Source organism: Loa loa, assembly GCF_000183805.2.
Source record: "Loa loa unplaced genomic scaffold supercont3.58, whole genome shotgun sequence".
In the NCBI taxonomy this organism is placed as follows: domain Eukaryota; kingdom Metazoa; phylum Nematoda; class Chromadorea; order Rhabditida; family Onchocercidae; genus Loa; species Loa loa.
Genome location: NW_018108238.1, coordinates 48,462 through 66,485, shown reverse-complemented (window position 1 = coordinate 66,485; position 18,024 = coordinate 48,462). Strand labels below are relative to the sequence as shown.

Genomic DNA, 18,024 nt, shown 5'->3' with positions numbered 1-18,024 from the left:
AACCACCTAATCTTCGATGTTGGGAAGGAAAGTAAGGCGTCTTCTCAGGAAGATCTAAACACCTTCACAAACAATAAAATTAAGGTCTGGAAAAAAGGAAATACACATAACCTGCACACGGATATTATGTTTACGTTTAAGAAATTGAATCCGTGGAGCGCATATTTCCCAGCTTTCATTATATAAAACATCAAGTATAAGTAGAAGTATAACCAATGGTAACTAAGACAATTTTTGAAACAAATAGATTCTCCTGCTTCCCATTCATTTCAAATAGCATTAAATACAAAATATTCAAAGAAAATGCTTGCAAATAGGGGTCATGACATATTTTAAGTAGCCCTCACAAATAATTATCCAGTTACTGCATCAATATATCTCACACTATTTTCCGTGTTTAATATGTCAAGGTTGGATGGTTTCGACATTGTTCGTCCCAATGATCTTTATTACAGAAGACACAATATCTTGTTGGAGTTTTCTCAATCTGTTCTCTGTCTAATCCAGTGGCTTTAATATAATTAAGACCGACGTCTCATTTTTGAATTGTCCGCCATTTTGGAACTGTCGATTTATGGTAGATTGAGTTGGCTTATTCCCGACTTCATTAGTAGAAGTTTGACTTTGAGTTACAACTTTCTCTAACTTCACCAACTCTCTTAGGAATTGTCTCAACCTGTTTGCTGATCAAAACTTACCTTTTAATCTCTGCCCATGAACTTTAATCAGGATGCGTCTTGGCCAGTTCTTTTCCACAATTACTTATAAACTTGTATGTTCTAAATTTTCTCCCATTCGATTGTTGTTTTCCATTCACGATTATTTTTCCTAACTAGAAAAGACCGTTGCAAAACAAACTTGCGATAATATACGTATCACCGTATTTCTCCATAAATATCTCTCGAACAAGATTGTAATTCTTTGGCGCAACCTCGTATCCATCAACTGCTTGTAATGCTTCATTTCTTGAGCGCGAAATGAGATAATTGAGTTTCTGGATGTTTGAAAGGTCCTGGTTATATACCACTGCTTCAAAGCCGCTGCAGAATGCTCTCCAGTTTCGAGGATTCCGCTAAACATTGGCAGTTGTAGTTGAATCAATTTAACTGTCGCTCTCTGAGCTGCTTGAACAGATTCCTCTCTTTCTTGTTGTGATAGTTCGCTCGCGAACTCCCCTTTTGATCTGAGATTACGTAAACTCTCGTCTTCATATCTTTTTAAAGTTGCCACTGCTCCCATCCCTCAACTTATTAGGTTCAATACTCCTTGATGACCTTCTGTCATTTCCGCGTACTTTCTATTTTCTGTCTTCTGTTGTTGAAGAGAAATCGTACAAATAAAATCCCTCCATTCTTTGTTGATGCATTCCAACACTCTTATATGTGCTTCATTTCTTCCTATCATTTCTTTGATAGTTCCTTTTCGTGCTTCATATGTTCGTATAACTCTTTGTGAGGTGATTGTTTGTCGAATAGTCTCAGACCCAATTCTTTCACTTTATTAAGAACTTTGATTAGCTTCCTCTTCGTCGGGTTTGCGCTCTGTATTATTGTAAATGACATTCCTTCCCGGCTCGTGCCACCATAAAATTTCTATCGGGAAAGCTAATTTGTTGAATTCGTTTCTCGGCGATATAGATTTATTCGGGATGTAATTGTCGGAAAAACTGAAATAGTTATGTATCATAAAATCATTCATTCAAATAGATCGCATTTATATATTTTTTTCTCATGTTTAAAGTCATGAGTCAGCTATCTAATCTACTAAAAGTGCTTTTTCTGATGTTTTGTGCATATATGGTAACTAATTTGTAAAGGCTTTATCCCATGCAAAATCTTTTATACAATGGTGAGAAAGCTGTACATCAGATAAAACAATTTCTGCGCAATTTTTTCTAAAGAAAACTGTTCTTATATGTAAATTTTTCTTGAACCTGTGAGAATACTGTCAATATGTAATGATTGTTCCTTTTCACACATCCCATATATAAACCCTAAGAATCTCTAGCAAGAACCAATGTTAATTTTTTCCCCGTCGCCACTCAACTCTATTCAACACAATCTTGATTTATTTCCTCTCCGTTTACGAATTGCTACTTCAATATTTCTTCCATTATTCTACTTTATTAATTTGGACTTCATTCTACTATAATCGGAATTAGTTCTAACCTATTTTTATTGTATTTGTTATTCGAACAACAATAAAGAATAACTGCCATACTCCTCAACACATAACCAACTAGTATTCAGTAAGTCATTCTTTCAAAAACATAACTGCTTTATTACTAACAAGAACAGTAGTCTTCATCTTCTAATTCTCTTAATTTTTGTCACGACAGTAATATTGTTCCTCACAATATTATTAGTTAACAACAAAAAAGATGTAAAGTATATCTATATATATATATATATGTATATATCATGCGGTGAATTGGTAAGCAGTGATAAGCTATGCAAAAAGCAAGCAATCTGATCAACTAAGATTCCTTGTCGTTGCCTTCGATAATAATTTGACTGTCGGTTAGTTGATAGGTCGTTGAGTTGGGGATATGCTACAAGAAATGTATTTAGCGAATAGTGTCGTTGTTTGTGGTTCAGTCGTGGAGAATAAGCGAAGAGGCTGTATTGTCTGTTTGACTGTAGAAACTGAACTGTTTTGGATTTTTCCTTATGTATATATAAGGATTAGGGAGGAGTTTTGTAAGCTCCATCGGGATTATCATGGAGGTATGACTGACTGCCCTTTGGCATTGTTGTGTAGGTACCGAGACATCTTTGTGTTATGCAGTCTTTGTGCTGTGTTAGCTTATATCCTTTTCATTGCTTTTAATTTTACAAAATTTCATCACCCGGTCTGTTAGATAATATGGAAATTTTATTTGAGCATAACTTTAATCCGACACCTGTGGATTCAGTAAAGATATCTTTCAAATAACTTTAAACTATGAATTCGAAAAAAACTAGCTAAAAGGACAATTCCACAGTTCGTCGCCTCTCAGTATGATCCATTGGAATTTTTAGTTCCCATAACGATATGATTCAAATTATTCTTCCAAGACTTGTGGAGGAATAACTCATGGGGTCAAATTATAAGTGAAGAGGGCAAAGAACATTGGGAATCCTTCATAAGTGAATGACCAATAAATGTAAAAGTACTGCCGCGGTTTGCAACAAAAACCTTAGAACAAATGGAAATCTATGTTTACACTAATATGTCAAGTATACCTTATTCGGCAGCAATATACGCATCAAACTAAGGGATTAAAGGACCAGAACCATTTTTGATTTTTGCAAAGTTTCGAATTGCTCCAGAATTACTAGCTTGGGGTGCGAATAGCTCAATTCATAATAAAGCGATTGGATCTAGAAAACACAATAAGTAACATTATGGTAGGATTCCCAATTTGCATTGCACTGGATAAGAAATCATTCTAAAACTGCTTCCAAAATTCTATTGAAATCTAGTCGAGGGAACTCGAAAGACAAAATTCTCATTCCACTATATATTTTAAATGACATAACTCAGTTGATGTAGCAACAAAAGAACTTTTTTCCATAAACTCAAAAATTATAAGCCATGGTAGAAAAGACCGCTATGATTGAAGAAAAAGAAACTGATTGGCTACAATGAAAGTATGAGTTCATAAAAAACGAAAATGAAGAAACGGAAAAAAATACTGTCGCAAAGGTGGGCATTTTAGCAAATGGCTGAGGTTATTAAGAACGATAGCCTGGGTCTTTAAGTTTATAAAACTAACAACAAAGGAAAAATTACTATGTTCAAATCATTGTCTACTGAAAACCTAATCGCAATCGACGATACAAATTAGCGGGTACCAGTTGAAACAGTCCGAAGAAGTAGTCGAAAATGAAATAAGTGGAATTTATGTTACAATGAAACTGGAAAATTATGGAGATCAAGAAGTAAATTATAAAACTTAGAATTAGACGACAATAATAAATACCCAATCTGCCTATCGAGGCATAATCCAATAACCGAGCTCCTGATTAGACAATAGCATGAAGACTTGTATCATGCTTGAATTGTTTACACACTCTCAGAAATGAGACATAAATTATGGATACTGAAGGACAGAACAGAAGTCAAACGAGTCTTAAACCAATGCATAGGTTGTAGCTACTAGAATGCTAAACCATTCAAGTTACCGTCATGCCTCAATTTCCAGAAAATCGAATCAAACACTCAGAACCTTTGCACAAGTTGGATTGGACTATTTGGATCCTCTTTCTACAAGATTGGTACTGGTATAACTATTAGGTGGGTAGCTCTATTCACATGTTTCACTGAGAGAGCAGTACATTTCAAACTGGCAGAAAACTTATCTGTCGAAAGCTTTTTGCACATTCTAAGAAGTTTCATTGCTAGACCGGATATCTTGAATTTGTCATAAGCGATAATATGAACCAATTTCAACTGATCTTTTAGAGCATTATGGAACAGAACAATAAACCAACAAAATTCTGAGCAAGAAAAAGGATGATTTGAAAGAATATAATACCAAGAGCCCGATGGAACGGAGGAGCTTGTAAAAAAACGATTGGATTGACAAAAATGGCAATTGTTGAGGAATTAGTGGGTTGTACAGTGAACAGGTCTATCGATGGTAAAGTTTTTTGTAGTTGAAATATAATAACAGCTGGGACCGAAAATCCGAATATAATCCAGATGTTTGAATAGGCGAAAATACATAAACTTTACATAAAAGATTAATAAATGTGAATTAGTTTACTGGATATGTGCAATGTTCCTACCATCAGATTCCTTATAAGATTAAAACATTTTCACACGATTTGTAGATAAATGACTCACCACTTTAGGTACAGAAAAACATTTATCTTATTTTTGTGTGACGAATCCTTTATCTGGGAAATATTCTAAACAACATTTGTACTGGAATTCTGTAACACAAATCTTTTGATTGTATCAACATATCGTGAAATTTTTCTGTTTTTCGACAACAGTGAGAAAAGCTATAAATGAAAAATTGTTGTAGGAAAGAAAGCTTATCATTTTAATGGTGGAAATAAAAGGTATACTCAATACCTGATTACTAAATTATGTAAATTTTGATGACTACGTCATCATGCCTTTTTGATTTCATCTCACCTAACGCTTCTCCAAACTCACTACCAAAGACGACGACCACGACGAATTTATTCCTCATAAACTAAATTCAAAGAAAAGACTTACCAAGTATTGGTTAAACGCCCTCAAAACCTTGATATACTCTGGAAAATATGAAGGAATGAGTATTTTAATTAATCTTAGAGAATGTAAGCAAAGGGAAGATATTTCCCTTAAAATTGAGAATGCCATGTTAGAACGAAATTGTTGAATGAAATTTTGTGATTAATGAACCCGAAATTCCTCGTGATCGTGGAAATTGGTCAGAATAAAGGAAATAAAAAGAGATAAAGATGGACAAACAAGAAACGTCTATTAGAAATGCCTTATGGAAAACTTATCAGGCCAGTAATTTGTTATATCCTCTGGAATTTCAAATTAGCAGCATTTGAGAAAACAACTCGGGAAGTTGATGAACAAGAACCAATCGTTTCACGAACTGGGGTGCTACAGAACGACGAATTCAAACAAAATATCTTTCGCTAATTCCTTTTCTGAAGGTTTTAATCTCCTTCAATCGGAAGTATCGGGAAAACCCGATTTTATCAGATCAAACGTTTTATATTGTAAATACCTCGATGTAGATTTATAACAATATGAATATGGTCTTTAAAAGTCTGTTTAATTTGAATATTTTTTAGATGAATGATTCAGTAGACAGAAATAATGTAATATAAATGTTTCGATCTTAAAGCAATGAATCATTTGTTTAACTTCCATCCCTTAAATTGATAGTCAAACTTGGCACATTAAAAATTTTCATCTGCCATTGATTTGTTATATAATTCCTTCCTTGAAGGTCTTTAATCTTCGTCAGTCGGGAATGTCGGAAAAACCGGCATATTTTTATAGAAAACCCGATTTATTATTTTATTTTAATTGCAATGTCTGGATCACAGATATAAGGTTTATGTGATGCTGACAACATTCCTTGTTTGAACATATTCCAGTATATTTACCGAGAAAAACTTATATTCTTATACCAAATTACTGTAGCCAACAAGCTCCTCTATTGTAACCTTCTTCTGATCTATTAAAGAAATAATGGAATATTTAAACCATTCGCACTAAATAAACAGGAGAATCGATCACTTAGTTCATTCCCATCGTTATCTCTCCTCGATTAGCGGCATGCTCCAAATATTTTAATAAGGACTTCCAAACCAGTCTAGTAATTGACTCTAACCATATTATTCGTTGATGTCTGTTTATTACTTTAAAAAAGAATAAATATTCCAAACTTAACAAGCCTTCCGCAGAATTATTCTTCGTTGCTAGCCAATAAAACAACGAGAACTTTCCCAGCAAAACACGGCTTTCTCGATAACTCCCGTGGAAAAAAGAAAGCTGATTTCGGTAGAGATTTAACGTGAATGCTAAAGTGTCATTTAATTGAAAAGTTAAAGGAGCTAACTGCGGTGCAGTTCTCTTGTCATCGTCAATGAATTGCTAGTAAGATATGTGTAAAATAAGATATGTGATTTTACATATGTGATTTACACATCACAACAATACATTCATAAGGATTTGTTCAACCACTGATAACCGACAAATACAAACCTCCTTGAGCACCAGCAGTGGAAAATATCTTGTTTGTAACTAGTATAGTGGGTCTGGAAGTCAGTCTGTTTTCATTTCGGATTATATTGTTGAAAGGAGTTCGTGATTCAGCAATACGGTTTGATGGACCACGTGATGTTGGGAACTGATGTAGGAGGTCTCGTGGTGTGGTATGTTCTGGGGAGGAGACAGGAGAGAGGGGAGAAGCGTTTCGGGATTGATGCGATGGTTGTGGACTTTTACTCTCTAATTCCTAAGGGTGGAAATAGTGGAAGAGAAGATTGAAGTAGCTATAATCAGTCCAGAAATAGTGATATTTGTTTGATAGATTGCGTTGTGCTTTTTTTCGAAAGAGACATTGATACTCTTAGGGTTTCAGTTCTCACTGACCCATAAGGAATAAATTGAAATATAATTGTGGTCTATTGGATATCGTTATTAGCATAAGTAGTAGAAAAGTTCGCGTAAACGTCGTGTTGTCGAGTCCTTTCACACTTATTTTTACTGAAGCGCTTCTTAAATTTTAGGGCAGGATTTCAGTTACTTCAGGTTTAAGGGATTACTGTTGAGAGTATACAAACTCAACAATGTCGACAAAGGACCTATCAAAGATGACGGTATTTGAATTATTTGAAACTACTTGTTTTTTTTGCTTCGTATAAGATTTTATGGTTTATAGTTCGTTGGATGTGATCAGTGCTAGAAAGAAAGTGAAAGATTTAAAACTGAATTCTGAAATCAGTGGATTCTGTCTGTAAGTTTTTGGATAATGTCTTCGATGTCAAGTATATTTGCAGATGTGGTACTGTAAATAGACTCCAAATTCAAATTAGATAGCCAGGCGATAGATATTAAAAATTTATATTTGCTATGTATAAACCATTGAAGCTATCCGAATAAAAATAAAAAGTGTACAGTATATGCAGCTATTTATTTATAGATTGTTAGCTTGAGTTTGCAGGTTGTTCAGCTCCGTGAGCATCTACGATCGCGCGGTCTCCCAACAGATGGTACGAAGGTTGGGTTAATCGAACGTCTCAAAGGAAGTTATGCTGCTGAAGATACGATACTGAATTCGGATGTCAGTGCTTCAAAGGACAGCCTAGGTGAATTGAGTAGTGCCATAATTTTATTTAGAATATTCTTTTTTTCTGGTGTTTTTGGTAAGCGTGGAAGTCAGATTTTCCGTAACTGGATAATTTTATTTGTGGTTACGTAGGTTTGTTTTGGTTTCTGGATTATTCATTTCCATAGATAAAGTTAATTAAACTGAACGTTTTTGTTTACCTTATCAAGTCTCTCAGAATGCCCATTTACGGTACTGTTCGGTTTGCAGCTTAAAATTTTTGTGTATGTGCAGATGAGTATTTTATAGAGGAAACGGTGCTGGAAGGTGCAATAAATGAAGACGACATTTTGGGACCAGATACTTCAGTGAAAAAGAAGGTATGTTTGCTATTTAATAATTTCAGACTGTCACAATCCAACCAAGACTCTATATTCACTGAGTTCACAAGAAATTTAGAGAAACCAAATTAGAGCGTATTTTTTGCGCACTGTAGGTTGTATTATGTAATGAGAACTACTAGCCTAGTTCCACTAGAGAAAAACAGCTGCAGGATACTCTGTTGACTTTGACTCTTTCGATACAATTAATAAATCACAAAATGAGGAATGCTTCTAATAGGTTTTCAGAGGGAAAAAAGAAATTTTCCACTCTTTTTCGAAATATTTCTAAACGATCTTATTCGACAGATAAATTGATAAATGCATCTTTGGAAGACGGTTGAGAAGTGTGTTCTGTAGGTCGATTTCTGCTTTTACAAAGGGAGGAGGCAAATTAAAAAAAACACCCTCCTTTCTTTATTCATTTATGTGTGGTCCTACTCAATAATTGGCTTACAGATCAATGCGGGATGACTCTTATAACCTAAAACCAATATGTATGAACTGCAGCATTGGCAATAGTCGAGATGCTGTAATGCCTGCAGAATAATATTTTAATACAAAACAAGTTTTAGTAGCAAGAGGAAAAGTAATGAGCTGAAGTTCTTTCATTTTGAAGGAAAATACGTAGCTATTGATTACTTTGCAAAGCAACGGAATTCTGATACTTTGCATCAGAAAAACAAACTTGAGTTGTTGCTCAAAGTATGTTTGGCATCTTCATTCATTTCAAAAATTTTGATAATGAAGTTTCTTTTTTTCAGGAAGATTCAACTACAGCGATACCATCAGCATCAGTAATGACATCATCACTATATGTAGCTGGGGCGTCCAGAAATAATCAACTAGCTGAAATGAACAAGAAAACAGAAGCAATGATTAACTCATTGGATGCCAAGCTGAAACGAGCTCAACGTTTCGGTTTGCCGTTGTGCGATGAACAAATGAAACAGAAACGCGCTGAACGGTAATTATATCACTTTTTGTAAAACTATAACATGGGAATAGATTTTAAGTTCATGTGCGGTTCGGTAACTCGCTTTGGCTTGAATCCAACAAATAGTGACCAATTAATGGTTTGAGTTATAAATTGTGACAAAAGTCGTAGCGATTTATCATTTTCTTTGGGAATAATAAATTTCGCATACTGCGTATATAGTCAAATGTTAACCATCCAGTTTCTTTTTTTTTCCTTTTTTTTTTTGAAGATTCGGCATGCAGTTGAGTGCAGATGCAAGCATCGGTGAAATCCTAACAGAGAAAAAGAAAAAGAGAGCAGAGAGGTTTGCGTGTTTAAATTTCCTGAAATATTTTATTTGTAATTTTTCGTAGAAGAACAATTTAATCTGAAATACTATGTTTTAGCCAAGCACGATAATTCTAATCATATTATATAGTACTTGCTGAGGACTTGTTCAGATAATGCTGTACTTGTTCAAATAATTGGTCTTCGTTGAAGTAAAAAAATTCTGATAATTTGTTCTTTTAGCTGAATGCTGTGTAGTGCGAAATTTAACTTCATGGGAAAAAGTCCTTTGTAAATATAGGGAAACTAGTTTTTTCATTGTCATGAAAAGAAATGAAATCAAATCATGAATGGATTGCAGATTTGGCATTGTCAGCGAGACTGAAAAAATGCAGGAAATTTTAGATAGACGAGCTAAAAGGTAACTGCTGGTATATATGGCTAGAGTTAAGTGATCTTTTGTGTATTGATATCGAAGACGGAAAGAATTCAAAATCTTAAAATTCAGATTTTGCGCAAGTATCATATTGACTAGATTAATAGTACTATTTTATTCCTATTACAGATTTGGCATTGATAATGAAAGCAATGCGGTCATTACTGGTAAAGTTGAGAAAGCCTCATTGGAGGTATTAGAAAGGCGTGGGAAACGTTTCGGTTTATGCTCTGAAGAAGCAGAGGTATCTTCTTCCTTTGCATTTAGTACATCACTGATGACAAAAATCAGTAATGTTAATAAAAACAATACAGTTCAGTTACAAAATAAGTTTTTGAATATTTCCTTGCTTCCCTTACATTTGCAAATTTTGTTTGCTAGTGATGAACAGGTCACTTGGCGAAATTATCACCGTCAGAAAAGTGACATTCATCAAGTGTTATTGAAGAATATTTTTCTTTCAAAGAGAAGTGAACTGCTGAATTCATTTCTGGATGTTTTTAGTTATTATTAATTGTTTACAGTTGGAAATAAAAAAGCAGAAACGCGCAGAACGATTTGGATTGAATAAGAATTGATTATCTATTTAATCCACGAGTGACAATAAATTCTTTTTCTCTTCATGTGTTTGTAGTATCTGTTGCAGAATGTCATTTATATATATATCATTCATTGCAGCCTCCTATTTACTGTGTCATTTTTAACCATTTTGAAAAAAACTGTTAAAAAATGTTTGATCGTGCTGCGAATAACTTTAGGGATTAATGATAAGAATCTAACAACTCTGAAACGGCAGTTCATGATATTTATGTGCTGATGAAAAATCTCGCTAGTCACGATTAAGAGGTTATCTTAATCACAGCCCTTTCATTTGTCGTATTTTGTTGTTTTGTTAACGATACTTCATACAACAATTGCCATGTTTTTATATTTCTCCGTTGAAAAGTAACGATTAATAAATTTATTAATGAGATGAGCTTTATATTATGCTAGTAGAATAGGATTATTTGCCGCCGCATATTTCAGTTTAAATCCAAATAAATTTTAAGCAAACTGTGGGAGACATGTGTAAAATCCGGCGAGAATTAAAAATTGGTTACTTCGATATACAAAAATAAGAATTGGTATTTAGTGACACGAAGTTGATGGTCACTTGATTTTAGACAAGGCAGTGTTTAGCCTGTTCTACGGTGCGGTGGGAATGATACTACATCTTTGTTTTACAGGGGAGATTTCCGAAGGTCAACGATTGTAAAATTTAATAATGGCCGAGGAGGAAGTTGAGATACTGCAGAGCATATATGGTGATGAACTCGTAGTCGAGAGAAGTTCAAAGAAGTAATCTCATCGTTTTTTTTAGTTTGAAACGGAAAGCTAATTTCCCAGCTCTTCATTTTTGGAAGTTATGTATAGTTTCAGGAGCGATGGTTTAATATGTTAATTGTTATGATGACGGTCATTCAGTTGCTGCGAGTGTATCATATTTTCAAGCATTAGTTTTAAAAACCAGAATTCTGGATAAGTAATTCATCATCAGTTTTTCCAAGTTATTGTTTTCGTGAATTTTAGCTCTCCAACGATAGTATTAAGCATGAAAATACGATCAGCACTATCGCAATCACTGTGTGCAGCGAGTATTCATGTTGTTATCGAATTGCCTGAGCAGGTAAATTCTAACTGTTGGCGTGGTCAAAAGTAGCTCTGTTAGTCGAATTTTTAAACTAATATTGAATCTCCGACTTTTGATTTGGACAATAATAAATGCTTTTCAGTACCCGAGAATATCTCCAAAAATTTATTTACGACAGCAGCGAGGACTTGATGAAAACAATGCAAATATTCTTCAGAAAAGAATCTACGAGTATACTGAAGCCAATATGGATATGCCTATCCTTTATGATATCTTTCAAGTTAGAATGTTCATTTCTATTTGCTTTTGTAGTTAAAACTGATACTGCTGGTAATTGGTTGAAAATTTAATGGTAGTTATTGTTGCTGGTTTCGTACACTTACGACTATACAACTCCGTTGAAATGAGCATTGAATTGTTCAACTACTTTTTTTAAATAATATATTCTGGAATATTTCCAGATGATCCAAAAATTTGTGGAAACTGAGCAAAATTTTCCATGCGCTGTTTGTCCAGTGTGCTTGGACGGATTTAGCGCTGAAACTAGCGTTTTTTGCACATCAAACTGTGACCATTATATTCATCAGAATTGTTTTGTACGTTACGTAAACTATACAGAAGATGAAATCAAGCGAGAACTTAGTGAATGGCCAGAAGATATGAAGTCAAAAGTGGATCAGGTGTAAATTTTGTTACTTGATCTCTAAATCTAATGATACCACCTGATGAAGATATGATTTTTGGGATATAGTGAGATGCACAAAAATTTTGAGCGAAAATTATATTTTTGAGATGTGATGCATGAGGGATTTGAGCAAAAATTATTCCATAATTAAAGCCATTTCAAGTTAAATCTTTCTAATTCGCTAATAGAAAGATAAACCTTAAAGCGTTTAAAGGTTTTAAAATGTCCTGTATGTCGAACACCACTGAGTGAACAGGATTTATCAGTAGTTGATCGGGAATCGATCACTTTGGATGAAATTATTGGAGATGAAGAAAAGTTTGAATTTAACTGGAAAGAATGGCGAACAAAGCTAGAAGAATTACAGCCAATTTTCGAACGACAGAAGGCTAAAGGTGGTTTAATCGATCCGGAGGTGGAACGGAAGCGTTATCTAATCACTGATGATATTGTGAGTTTAACTTATTCTTAGTTTTTTTTTTTGAGTGGTATCATTAATACCTTTTACTACTATACATACCTTTCACTACTACACTTCTCATTATGTTACTGAAGTTCTGGCTCACGTAACAAATTCATTGAGGTTGCGGCCTTCAACTATCGGCATTGTTTTAAAGATCACGTGATCATAGTTCCTTCGTTTGTAATTTCACTGTTGTGTTTATTGTGAGTCCTAGGAAAGACTGCGCGTGTGAGAACCGCTGATTTGGAAGAATACCACTGTTTCATTTCACATTACTTCGAGGTGAGCTAAATATATAGTAACTGATCTTCAACTTCAATCAGGCCGATATATATGTCAGTTGTGTGTTTGGCCGAGGCTTACTGATGCAGTTTTTTTCATTTAAGGAAGTCTTCATAAAATTTCCTGAAATATTCAACTGTTTATTGCAGGTGTTTGAAAGACGGCCCGTTGCAAAATCATCTCAGCAGAAAGAAAATATCGAAGCCGTTGAATGCGTCGAAAATTTATCAGCTGGACCTTCTTATCAATTTTTGTATCATCAAAAATGTAAATCAGGACGTCCTTATTCGTTATTTCGACTTCGAAATCGGAATATGGGACACAGAAATGGTCCTTCTAAAGAGAAATTTAGGAAGGATCGAGGTGGAAATGGTTACATTCCAACATAGGAGGAGGTGATCATTCGAATGTGTTGGTTGGATGAACAGAAATCAGATATTAAGCAGTGATATAATTAATTTTCATGTCTAACTGGGAAATTAAAAACGGGACTGTCTGAAATATTTGTTGCTTTGGAAGAGAAATGAAGTTGATTAAAATTTCATAGCTATGATTTATATTTTTCGGTTTTTGGAAGATTTTTTCATCCTTCTTGACAAGAATGGTCAATATCCAAGTTGAAAATTGCAACACTCATTAATCTTGCCTTCCTTCCTTTCAGCAGTGTCTTGTTCAATTCTTGTGTCAATGAGAATCTACTATCTATAGAAATATTATGGGTCTTTCAGATTGTTGTTTGAAATTAAAACCTTTTCTTTAAACACGGCTGAAGAATGGATGAAAACAGTTGAAATATAGCTAGTTTGAAAATTATTGTGTTGTAACTATGTTGTAACAGTTACTCTGTACTGGTTGATTAGATTATTGTTAATAATGTTACTCAAACTTATGGCTTGGGCAGCGTCCGAAAATTATTCTGAAATTATTTTCCCAATTATAGTACAAGGTTTATTAGGATAAAAAGCCATGAAGGAAATCGAGTTTTTGTGAGAAATTCGAAAAGAAATGAACTTTGCTTGGAAATTATTCCATTGGTATTAAAAATCGAAATTACAATTCTTCCGAAACTGTTTCATTTCTTAATGTATTAAGCAATTCTTTGAGATTAGTTCAAAATCTTTCCAAGCGTTTTCTTTTTTCTTTCGCTTTTAGCTAGCTGATGTATTCCACGTGCTGGTGATGGTGTTTATTGGCATACTTGTGCATATGTGAATTCATTCTGCATTTCACTTATTGATACCCAAGTAAAACGTGAAGCTCCAATTTTTTCATGATGTTTTCAGGTGTAGTGTAAAATTCAGAAACTTGTTGACGATTTTATAATCTATTTTAACTGCTTTTATTCGAAACAGTGAAGAGGGAAAAATTCAAAAAAGGGGAAGGAAAAGAGTTGCATTGTCATTTTTTTCCTTTCAAATTGGGAATTTAGTAGATGGATATGCAGATCGATCGCTAGCTTCTTCACCTAATTATTTGCACACTCGATCGGATGGCCTTTAAGGATGGTAAAAATGTAGTGGAGGATTCTAGAAGAAACACAACCCATTATATCATTTTCCTCGTCTTATGTTTACCCTTCTTCCACGTTTCTTTCAAGATTTTATGTTCGTAGCATTTTTTAGGTTGAGTTGACCTAAATGTCACATCTATTACGTGTTTGCGATATTTTGCGCTTTAAAAAGGATAGAGCGACTTGCACCTATGCGAACCTATCAGGTTTGCACTGTTGAAAAGTGTCTGCTTTATTAATCTTAGTCATCAAGCCATTTTCAAACAGTTTTCTTTCCATTCTTATTGATGAGCAATGATGCATTTTTCATTTAGGAGGTAGGGGTCTTGAATAGGCGCTTTTTGAAAAAATTGGGAATTGTTTTACTTGCATTTAGTGGTAGTTGTATTATAGTTGGATGCCAACCTTTTTGATATGATGAGATATCTTAAGTTGTGCTAGAAACTAATTTGCCAGTCTTCGCAGAATAAAACATGCACGACTTTTCTACTTGTCAAAAATAACTAACTACCGGCCCAATATAACCATATGGTAACTAAATTTCGTATTCTGTTCCTTCGTATTTTTTAAAATTAATAAAAAATTCAACAATATAATTGACGTTCTTTGGCCATCTTCAAACGCACTCCTATTTTGGTGCTAAGATCAATTCATTATTTTTTCCCACTTGTTTTACTTATGTTTAACTTCTCTTTTTTATCCTACGTTTTTAACCGAAAATTATACTTTAGCAGTGACATTCGAAGCCAAATATTTCATTTTTTCACAAAAACTTTGTCGCAATATCGTTTACTTCTAGGCCTGTTGAATGGACATAAAGAAACGCCTGATTATAAATGCTGTAGCACAGTATATTTGCTGCGATTAATAATCCTTTCATAGTTAAGTCTCATTAATTTAATCCGAAGATCATTATGAGTAGAATCCAACGTTTGTCATAAAGATTTCTGCATGTTTATATCGTTTTATTAAATGGTTGTAAATCCGGATACAAAATTATTGTCAGCCTTTACTTGATTTGAGCTCCATTTTAAGATTCCCTATAACTTTTCATAAAATAGGATTTAATCGATGCTTCTGCTCGCTGCCATATCAATTTGATGCGTTGTTTCTGCTAGCCTCATTCACGCTTACTCATCATACGATGATATGACTGAATGTTGTTTGATTAAGGTGCGTTTTTTGCATCGTCAGAATCCATTCATTTTGCTGTAGAATCGTTTGATATTTCTATTTTCATATTTTGCCATTCAAAGATTTTCATTGGGACATCCATTTTTTTGTGGAATGAGTTAGTTTGATATGGTTTGCTCTCCACTTTCAAACTTTTTTTTTCCATTTACTTGCAGTTATACTTTGAACGTACCTGCAGTAGCAGTTATCCTCTGAACATACTACAACAACGACAACAACAACAAACAACAAACAACAAATAACAAACAACAAACAACAAACAATAACCAACAACCAACTACTACTACTACTACTACTTGCTACTATTTGCTACTTTATTTGCTATTACTCGCTACTATTTGCTAAATATCTCAGGTTACTTCTTCAAACTCATTGAACTTCTCCGTAATGAAGCTTCCAACAAAGTTTGAAATTTTTGTGTGCTCCAAATTGTTTCTCTGAATACAAAGATTTTGGTTTCTATATGTACTTGTTTTATTAGCATCAAGAAACATGTGAGGTTAAACTCTTCACTACCGATGACAAAACAATCGGAGAACTAACTACGCTGTACGACAAAATTCCAGATGAAGAAGTTAGCTTAGAAAATAATTTGAAAGAAGGCAAGCGGGACGGACTGTATATCACAGGATACGACGAGAAAGGAATAGAGAGTGAAATGCAGTTTGGTATGCAGTGAAAAGTGAAAAGCAGTTCGCATTGCACATTTATTTTGGAGCTAGAATAATTTTGAGTATCATTTTAAAAATTATTCATTCAATCAAAAAATGATGGAAACAAATCTAAAATTGTTTTGTTTCATATTGTTAAAAATGCGAAGAATTTTCAGACCGTCTTTACTATCTTCACTCTTTATTGATTCTATTATAAAGCATTAATGATTTGTTAACTGACTCTTTCTCCTCCTAATTTTCTCTCATATTTTCTTAGAATGCTTTACATTATGTTTTGTTGTTCGAATTTTTCACATATTTCATTTAGAACTTCTTTCATCGATTTCTATTACGCTTTGCTATGATTTCGCTAGAAGGATTTGGAGTTTTGCAGCCATCAGATGAGGATTATAATGAAATTTCTTTTTCTTTAATTCGCCTTCTTCTTACTTTTTCTTCTCTTTATTTCTGATTGACAAAGGTGATCAGGTTCGACGACGTTATCATATTATCACACAAATCAGAAGAATATCCCTGTTTTGATTCATCTTCTTTGTGAATGGAAATCATTTTCTTCAGCATTACTTCGCTTAATCTTAGCGCCTTCTATGCGATGAAAAAGATTAGGATCACTGATGATTGCACAGTAACAGCAACTTATCATAATTCCTTTAAAGTGATATCAAGCATGAAGTTCTCTAAATGGAGACCTTCTATGATTCTTTCAATCCGAATACGTTGTGGAAGATTCTGTGTGAATATATTCTAATCTTATTTCTGAATAGGTTCTTTTTTATTTTATCAAGAATTACTCGAAATTACTTGAATTTGTATACTAGGATTAATGTAATCAGGATTGTGTCTTCCGGTTTATTTTAATTAATTCAATTTGGAAGTTTTCTACTTTATTCATCATATAGCTTAAAACAAATCTATGGGGCACTGCTGCGGTTAACTGGTTGTTAGGACAGCCGATCGAGCCATCGGCATTGTGACTAACAACATTTACGTTTACGGTTTTATTCTGTGATATCTTCTCTTCGATGCTAGAGGATCATTTGCACCTTTAGCCATAAATGTATAACTTCTCTTGCTTATTACTAAATTATTTTGATCAAGACATAATTGGGTAGGGAAGATGTTTCAAAGACCTAATAAATACAAAAGCAGAAAATGTAGGGATGAAAAAAAAAGAAGAGACACGGCCATCGTAGACAGCTGGCAATGACATATTCAAAATTTGGTTTCACTTTACTGAGATTCTACAATAGATATGATCTGTAATTTTAGACAGCTGTGCGTATGGAATTTTACACTATTATTTTAACTATTATTTTTTCACTATTATTGAAAAATTGCTGTCTTAAATGTAATACTTTTAGATGAAAAAAAGGAGAACAGCTGTTAGATAATGTTATTCAATCATTTTGAAATTATACTGTGTGCTTTCTCTGACAATTCATTCGTTCAAGGACAGTGCTTGAATGACTATGCTTCAATGATTTAAGAATTAAAAGTGTGCAAATCGATTTATTATATAGAAATGAGTAAACGGTCATATGCGATGCATTAAATGATCAAATCACTTATCATGTTTAAACAAGCAGGTTTATAGCTTGACCTTTAAAAAGTGAAATATGGCTTATGATGGAAGAATTCAAAAGTGTCTTCTCAGAAGATTTTAATTTCTGAGGTATATACGTAGCTGTGAATTAGTATGATCAGCAGAAAGCATTTGATAATCTCTCTCTACTGATACAATGAAATGGGAAGT

General features: G+C 33.8%; 4 protein-coding genes across 4 annotated transcripts; all 4 read left to right on the top strand.

Annotated features, from left to right (window-relative positions):
- Positions 1–5,466: 5,466 nt before the first annotated feature.
- LOAG_06285 (hypothetical protein) lies at positions 5,467–5,631 on the top strand (the record flags this gene model as incomplete). The annotated part of the gene is made up of 1 exon (XM_003141821.1): positions 5,467–5,631. The coding sequence occupies one exon, from the start codon at positions 5,467–5,469 to the stop codon at positions 5,629–5,631; it is 165 nt and encodes a 54-aa protein (XP_003141869.1).
- Positions 5,632–7,049: 1,418 nt separating this feature from the next.
- LOAG_06284 (hypothetical protein) lies at positions 7,050–10,891 on the top strand. The gene is made up of 8 exons (XM_003141820.2): positions 7,050–7,322; positions 7,667–7,811; positions 8,081–8,151; positions 8,916–9,118; positions 9,360–9,434; positions 9,759–9,818; positions 9,963–10,077; positions 10,358–10,891. Exons 1-8 carry the CDS (start codon positions 7,293–7,295, stop codon positions 10,409–10,411), a joined length of 753 nt encoding a protein of 250 aa, XP_003141868.1. The 5' UTR covers positions 7,050–7,292; the 3' UTR covers positions 10,412–10,891.
- Positions 10,892–11,053: 162 nt separating this feature from the next.
- On the top strand, positions 11,054–13,417 carry LOAG_06283 (RWD domain-containing protein). The gene is made up of 6 exons (XM_003141819.2): positions 11,054–11,171; positions 11,403–11,499; positions 11,606–11,743; positions 11,925–12,143; positions 12,363–12,599; positions 13,043–13,417. The coding sequence occupies exons 1-6, from the start codon at positions 11,098–11,100 to the stop codon at positions 13,280–13,282; spliced, it is 1,005 nt and encodes a 334-aa protein (XP_003141867.1). The 5' UTR covers positions 11,054–11,097; the 3' UTR covers positions 13,283–13,417.
- Positions 13,418–14,530: 1,113 nt separating this feature from the next.
- Positions 14,531–16,276, top strand: LOAG_06282 (hypothetical protein; the record flags this gene model as incomplete). The annotated part of the gene is made up of 3 exons (XM_003141818.1): positions 14,531–14,609; positions 15,203–15,252; positions 16,079–16,276. The coding sequence occupies 3 exons, from the start codon at positions 14,531–14,533 to the stop codon at positions 16,274–16,276; spliced, it is 327 nt and encodes a 108-aa protein (XP_003141866.1).
- Positions 16,277–18,024: the final 1,748 nt, after the last annotated feature.